This window comes from Vombatus ursinus, unplaced genomic scaffold, assembly GCF_900497805.2.
Source record: "Vombatus ursinus unplaced genomic scaffold, bare-nosed wombat genome assembly UNPS02014770.1, whole genome shotgun sequence".
Taxonomy (NCBI): Eukaryota; Metazoa; Chordata; class Mammalia; order Diprotodontia; family Vombatidae; genus Vombatus; species Vombatus ursinus.
The window spans coordinates 31,215,236-31,223,606 of NW_020954548.1; the positions used below are offsets into that span (position 1 = coordinate 31,215,236).

At 35.5% G+C, this 8,371-nt stretch overlaps 1 protein-coding gene across 6 annotated transcripts in view; it reads left to right on the forward strand.

Annotated features, from left to right (window-relative positions):
• The window catches only part of KIAA0556 (KIAA0556 ortholog), a 195,645-nt gene that overhangs the window by 111,309 nt on the left and 75,965 nt on the right, over positions 1 to 8,371 (forward strand). For 5 of the 6 annotated variants that reach the window (XM_027862849.1, XM_027862850.1, XM_027862853.1 and 2 more), the window contains 2 exons: positions 691 to 768; positions 7,559 to 7,671. In XM_027862849.1, the coding sequence (XP_027718650.1) occupies positions 691 to 768; positions 7,559 to 7,671 (191 nt within the window). The remainder of the gene's footprint in view (positions 1 to 690; positions 769 to 7,558; positions 7,672 to 8,371) is intronic. The other variant, XM_027862851.1, reaches the window with a different exon arrangement.

An 8,371-nucleotide genomic window follows, 5' to 3' on the forward strand; every position in this document is an offset into this window, starting at 1 on the left:
GAAGTTAATATTTCTTTATTCAACATAGGTGTACTGTTATGCAAAACACAGGTGTAAGTGGTAATTCTCCTAATGGCACCTAGAATAGAATACATGATAACATCCCAACTCAAAGGTGTTAGGTTCTAGAGAATGCTCAATTTAGGCAAATCCTCAGATGCTTTAGGCAGTTGCTTCCTTTCTCCTGCAAGTTCTTGCTTTCTCTGATTTAATATTAATAACAATAACTGGCATTTGCATAACACTTCATAGTTTGCAAATCACTTTGTGTTACTTCACTTGATCCTTATGATAACTCCAAGGTAGACAGGGCAGGTATGATTTACCCAGTTTCATGGGTGAGGAAACTGATGCACAGAAAGTTTGCCTCAAATCACACAACCAATAATTGGTAGAGAGGACTGACTTGAACTCAGGCATCCAGATTCTTAGCTGAGTGTTCTATGCACTGCCATGTCACCTGGGGAAAAGCTAATTATGATTTGAACACATCTCTTTAATTCTTTCTATTGTCATTTTTAAAAAGAAGGATGTAGGCCTAAGGTCAAGGTAGCCAGTATGGTGAGGTAAGACAGGGAAGTTCCTGTAATCACTTTGCAATAGGTATTGCTCTTCCAAGAGACCAATTGCCAAATCTATATCTAACAACATTTGCTTTAGCTAGAACTTCTTTTTGACCTCTCATAATAGGAAGAGGAGGATCCACCAGTGAAATCTTGGGCTAATCTTCTGAAGGAAGTGGAAGAATTCCCTTTTACTGCCCTTGATGTAAGTGAAATTTTATCCCTTCAAATATAGTGAATAAATAAAAGACATGGTATCACATAGAACACTGGACTTGGCATTTAGAGGCCTAAATTAAGTCCAGCTCCATTGCTTCCTAGCATTGTGACCTTAAACAAAGCATTCTACTTCTCTTGAATCTCAGGTGCTTCATTTTTAAAATGGGAATGATGCTTGTACTACCTGCTTCCCAGGGTTGTGAAGATCAAATGATGTAATATTTGTAAAGCACTTTGTTAATACCTGTTGCAATATAAATGTAAGGTATCAGTGAGGCAGAAAATAATAGGAAGTTGGGTCAGTGTGCTCTTTATTTCCAGGATTTCCATTATACTCTGGGAACTGCCCCTCACGTAGGTAACCAGGGAAGAAATCACTAATTGCCGATTACCACCACCCAACTCTTCCAACAGCAACATACACAACCTACCTCAAAGATGGTAACAGTTTGGAGCACATGGCTTTCCCTGGAACCACCTTACACATCTGAACTTCTGAGGGCCTGGGAGATACAACCAACTTTGCAGCTCTGGTTGTCTTGTCCACTTTCTTTTTTACTATACAATTTTATTTTGATAAAGTCTACACTTCCCAACAAATACCCAAACAACACCCACCGTAGAGTACGTTCCTTAAACATAACTGAGCAAAACTGCCTAACAGCATGATTAGTACTGGTAGTACAAATCACTTTCCATTTTTGCAGTTTACCTCTTGTTATCACAAAGGAAGACAACTTGTTTTCACTTTGATAATATGGTACCAACATTGACCATTGTCTTTGACTATTTTGTTACCTTTATTTACATTTTGTGGTCACTGGATATGTTGTTATGTTAGCTATTATTTCTTCATTCTTCATCATTTGATATAAATATCCTCTGTTTCTCTGAATTCTCCAGATTAGTCATCTTTTATAACAGAGTAATATTCCATTACACTCATGTTATAATTTGTTCAGCCATTTCCCAGTTGTTGGGCGCATTCCCCCCCACACCCCAAGCTTTTTGTTATTACAAATAATAATGCAGCTATGAGTATATTTGGACATATGGGCCTTTTCTTGATGTCATTAACTGGCTTGAAGTATAATTCCAATGGTGGGATTTCTGAGTCAAAGTGTTTCAATAATTTAGCATTTTTTGTTGCATAATTCCAAATTGTTTTCCAGAACATTTGGACCAAATCACAGTTTTACCAGCAGTGAATAAGCATGTCTGTCTTCCCACAGTCCCTCCAACATTGAAATTTTCCTATCTTTTCTAATTTGAAGCATGTGAAATGGTACTTCTGAGTTATTTTAATTTGCATTTCTCTGATTAGTGATTTTGAACAAATTTTCATATGCTTGTTGATAGTTTTTATTCTTTTGAAAACTATTTGTTCACATTCTTTGAGTTCTTGTCTTTTGGGAATATTTCATGATCTTAGAAATGTACATCAAATTCTTATAAATTTTGGTTGTCCAACTTTTATTTGAGATATTTAATGCAAATTTTACCCTAATCCATGTATCTTCTTCTAGCTGCATCTTTTTGTTTAAAGGATTTTTAATATAGAATCCAAATATCATTCTATTTCTCTTCTAATTGTATTTCACTGCTAGTTAAAAATTATTTTCCTCTGCTTCATTCTGTCTACTTCTTCAAAAAACTGATATGCATTTGTTCAAATCTTACATTGGAATACTCCCTGTACTAATTATACCTATGTAGAACAATTAGAATAGCCCTTACAACATCTCCATTTTATTCTTTAGAATCAACTTATGATTTCTTAGAACTTACCCCGTCCTGGGGCAAGTAGGTGGCGCAGTGGATAGAGCACCGGCCCTGAAGTCAGGAGGACCTGAGTTCAAATCCGGCCTCAGACCAAACACTTGTCACTTACTAGCTGTGTGACCCTGGGCAAGTCACTTAACCCAATTGCCTAAAAAAAAAAAAAGAACTTACCACATCATAATAATTACATACCTTCTCATCTCACCTCTCCTTTTTTCCCCCATGAACTTTTTCTGTTTAGTATATCAACATAACATGATATGCTCTACCTGAGATAAACTTGGTCAATGATAGCACTTATCCAACCCCAGATGATTCCCTTCTCTTCACCTATTCCAAATTGTGATAAGGACTAATTATAGCATTTTGCAAAGAAAGGATAGTACTTTATGTGAGTAGCTTATTAGAAATGTGTTACCAAAAAGGGGGAACTGGGAAACATTATAAGCATTCTTTATGAAAAAGTAGTGACTGAAACACACATGGACAAAGTGCGGTTCCTTTAAGGGATGCTAGATACCACACGATTTTTCTCAAATTAGCTCCTTGAAATCAAACCTATAGGTTGGTCGTTGTCCTTCTTTCTCTAAGAAGACCAAAATGGCATCATTAGGCTGGGTCAAGGTACAGGATGTCTGATTGTGGCTGATCAGACCAATGTGAGCTCAAAAGCACAAATATTCTGTGTGAACATTTGGAGTGGAGATGGCTTGAAATTTGCACCTCATGTCTCTTTTGAGCAATTCTGCTTTGCTCATAGAGTATATCACCTTTTTTGATGTACGCAAGCTTTTCTGGGTGATCCTGTGCCAGTGTCTCCCGTGTTTCACAATTAATTCCAAAGTTATTTTTTTTTCCAATTTTTTAAACATTTTTATTTAAAGTTTTGAGTTCCAAATTCTATCCGTCCTTCTCTCTCTCCCTTCTTTCTCACCCCCCTCCCTTAGATGCTAAGCAATCAGATATAGGTTATACATGTGCAATTATGTAAAACATTTCCAGATTAGTCATTCCAAAGTTCTTCAGAGAGACCTTGAGAGTGTCCTTGTATTGCTTCTTCTGACCTCCATGTAAGTGCTTACCTTGTGTGAGTTCTCCATAAAATAGCCTTTTAGGCAAACATACTTTTGGCATTTGAATAATGTGGCCAGCCCATCAGAGTTTGAATGCTTGCCAGTTCAGCTCAAGAAATGACTTCAGTTTCCCATGCCTTATCTTGCCAGGTAATCTTCAGAATCCTTACTAAGATAACTCAAGTGGAAACGATTCAATTTTGTGGCATGGTGCTGGTATACTGTCCAAGTTTCATAGGCATACAACAATGAGGTCATCACAATGGCTCTGTAGACTTTCACTTTGGTAGACAGCCTAATACCTCTTCTCTCTCACACTTTCCGTTAGAGCCTCCCAGACACTGAGCTAGCTCTGGCAATGCATGCCATTTTATACTTATGTACCTGTAGGTACATAAGGTATAAAACTATGCAAAGTAGTAAATAAGATATAGAAATTTCAGGAAAAGAGCACCTTACATTTTCAATAAACCACCACCAATAAAATACTTTATCTAGCACTTGATACTCCTCTTATGTGCTCATCATATTCTAATTTGTACATTTTCCTGTGTCCATATCTTATTTTTCCTAGTAGACTAACCTCATTGAAGACAGAAATCATACCTTATTTATTGTTATATGACCCCCAGCAACTAACAAATTACATTATATATAGATGTTTAATAAATATTTGTTGAATGAATGAACGTTACAGATTAGTACTCTAGATTTTTTTTTAAAGGATGGTGTTTCTAAGTAGTCACATTAGTGACCTGCACTACTTCTGAAAAATTTAAAAAAAAAATTCTACTCTTTAGAAATTTTTCATGAAGTCAAGAGGTTTTTTTGAGGAGCCAGATTTTTTAATTCAAGGTCTAAAGGTCCTTGATTATCCTTCCTTGAGCACATGAGAGACAAAATTAGTAGTAATAAGTAGATTGTGATTAAACAGTGACATTTCATGCCTTTTAGTTCCTGACTGTTTTAAAAGGCTAATAAATGTATATTTCATCATTAAATGAATAAAGGATCTTTACACTAAGCAGCAGTCATTCAAACCTTCTTTAATGATCCAAAACAGAGACAATAGATTTGAATCCATTTAAAGAATACACTAAAGGAAAGACCAGTACAGTATAAAATTAACAGGTTTTAGAATGCTTATAACTTTACTGTAGACATAATATGCAGTTTCCCAACACAGACATCAGAGTTTTTCCAGGCTATAGTTTCCTGGTAGTATAATGATAATGATAAGGATGATGATGATGATGGTGATAATAATAATAATAACCACAATATGTGTGTCCATTGATTGGAGAATGGCTAAACAAATCGTACATAAATGTAATGGAATATTCTTGCACCACTAAGAAATGATGACTATGAAAAATACAGAGAAGCATAGGAAGAATTATGTGAATTGATACAAAGCAAAATAAGCAGAACCAAGGAAACAATCTATGTAATTACTACAACAATGTCAGTGGAAAAAACACCATTTTTTAAAAAGCAGCTGATTGAGGCAGCTAAGTGGCACAGTGGATACAGCACTGGCCCTGGAATCAGGAGCACCTGAGTTCAAATTCAGCCTCAGACACTTGACACTTAGTAGCTGTGTGACCCTGGGCAAGTCACTTAACCCCATTGCCTAGCAAAAATTAAAAAAAAAAAAAGCAGCTGAACACTTTGTAATTATAATGACCAAGCTTGGTTCCAAAGAAGAGATAAGAAAGTACAACTCCCTCATTTGCGGAGGTGAAGAACTCTTGATGTAGATAATGGCAAAAATTGTCAGGCACAGTTGATATGTTGGTTAACTTTGCTAAATTGCCTTTTTTGTCTCTTTCTGATCCTTCTCCTAGGAGAAGGGGGCAATGTGGAAGATGATTCAAAGCTAAAGGATATGAATAAAAATTAAAATAATAAATAAAAATAAAAAATAAAATAAAGTAATAGCTTATGTTTCTATGATATTATAATGTATAAAATGCTTTCACATTCATTAAAATCCTAGAGTGATAGGATTGGAAGGCACATTAGAGCTCATCTAGTTCAGCTCCTTCCTAAAACATTACAAATAAATAATAATTACAATTTTATGTGCTATAGGACTTTAAGGCAGATGGTGACTTTAAGGCATACAAATGTTTTCATCACAACAACCCTGTGAAGTAGCTAGAACAAGTATTTATTGTCACCATTTAACAAAGAAGGAAGCGGACTCCAAGAGCTTAATTAACTTGCTCATGGTAACACTGCTAGCACGTGTCAGAGTTGGAACTAAGGTCCAGCTCTCCTGCCTCAAAGTCCCAGGTCCTTTCCATTATATTATAACTGTCTTATTTGATCCACACAATAATACTTGAGTTAAGAATAATGAATATTATTATTCCCATTTTAGAGATGAACAAACAGACGTGAACAGATTAGGTGATTTACTTAAGGTTTCACCATTAGTAAAAGGCAGAGCTGGGTCTTGAACCTAGGTCTTTTTACTTGAAGTCTGCTCTTTCCATGGATTTCTTTAATATGAGCCTAGATCCAGCTTCCTGGAAGATCTCCCTGGACCAACGGTTCTTAACCTTTTTTTTTGGCTCATAACGCCATTGGCAATTTGGTGAAGCCAGTGGACCCCTTCTCACAATAATGCCTTCAAATACGTAAAATAAAATAATAGTATTACAAAAGAAACCAAGTATCTTGAAGTAAAATTTTAATTTTTCTCATCCAAGTTCATATATTCCCCTAAATCTATCCACTGACCCTTGTGATTCTGTGGAACCCAGGTTAAGAACACCTTCCTGAAACTTTGCTAAGTTGAATAGACTCTGCCCCCTCCAAAAAAACCCCCAAAGTAATAGAAATTTTAGTTATTGGTGAAAAGAACACTGAATTTTGAATCAGAATAATTAGGTTCAAATCTCAGCTCTGCTAATTACCCACCATATTTTCTTGAACAAGTTACTTCCATTCCTTGGGCCTCAGTTTCCTCATCTGTAAAATTATAATGTTGGACCAGCTCTGATATACTAGGATCCTAATGCACGTTATATAAGTAGTTTCTGCATTTAATAGTAATACTTTAGTGGTTTCTTCCTTTTACTTGACTTAAAGTTTCTTTCCTTATAACTAGCTTGCCTCCCCCAGAATCTACTGACATTTGTAAATTACTGTTAATAACCATTTCTGCCACCATAACAGCAGTTTCAGACACCATGCTGCAATGTTTCTGGGTGATCTTGTTAGTGAACTATTGTGTTTCTGAAGATTAGAGAAATGCAATTAAATAAAAAAGAATAGAATTAAGATCCTAAGGAACACATCTTTAGTTTGGATGATGATTTTTTTTTTTAAAAGACTAAAAAAATAGGGCAAAGGAAGGACCACTGTATTTGGAGTCAGATGACCTAGGTTTATATCCCATCTTTGCCACTGACTAACTTTGTGACCTTGAGAAAATCATTTCCCCTCCCTGGACCTCAGTTTCCTTCTCTGTAAAATTAGTTGATTGGATTAAATGATATTTCTGATCCTTTCTATCCCTAAATCCTATGATACCAATCATGTGATTGGAATTCTCTTTAGATAATTCATTCAAAAACGTTGACAGTGAAAGAATGTAAGCCCCATGAGACCACACACCGATGTGTTTTTGTCTTTATATCTACAGTACCTACTAACAATACGTGGCACAGTACATAATAAATGCTCGTTGAATAGAATTGTATTAAATGTCACTCAGCAATCAGAAGAAATAGAAAATTTGTACATTGTATTAGTATTTTATTGACCTAATGTGCACCTGAAATGTTTCTTATTCTCATTTCCTACTAAAAATTAAATTTATCATTTTTTATCTATATGCCTTTAAGAATAGTCACTGATGTTTCTGAAATTTAGTTTCTGTACTCTGTTAATGAACTTCTCCAATCTCAGGTGCCTCCTCCTGACCTTTCCATAGCCAGTGTTGTATCTGAGCCATCCGAAACTTCAGGGGGTACAAATGCAGTCACGGAAGCAATAGAAAGAATTGGTCTTCTGGGAAGCAGGTACTTATTAAGGTTGATTTTTTTTTTTTAAACTGAGTGAAGTAATCATCAGATTACCTTGCTATAACATTTTTGTTTTCATTTCTAGTGTATCCAGAGTCATTTTAACTTCTACAGTCTTCTCCTTTCCCTCGGGTAAACAAAACTAACAATTCCTTTTAGGAAAATACCTTGTCCTTCTCTGCTCATGACTAATATGGACAGAAATGCAGAACTCTGCATACCTTTGCAACCACAAAGGAAGTACTCATCTACTGAATATAAATAGGTTGGTTGTTTGGGATAATTGCTATTTGGAACTATTTCATCAATGATGAACTTAAATAAAGCCAAATGTGCCTCTTTCTATCATTGTACATGCAGAACAGTCCTTATTATTCCAGAGAGAGGCACTGTAGCATTCTGGATCTGGGAAGGTGGGGTCTTCACCTTTGTTTATATCACAAACACTTTCAGCATACTGGTGAAACCCATGGACCTCTTTTTAGAACAGTGTTTTTAAATGTATAAACTAAAGTACATAATATTCCAAAGGAAATCAATTTTTTAAAAAATACAGTTATCAAAATTTAAAAAAAAAAACAACAAAGTCACAGAGCTCAGGTTAATTATCCTCAGGCTAGGGTCACAAACTTGTTGTTCAGTTATTTTAGTCATGTCCGACTCTTCATGATCCCATTTGAGGTTTTCTTGGCAAAGT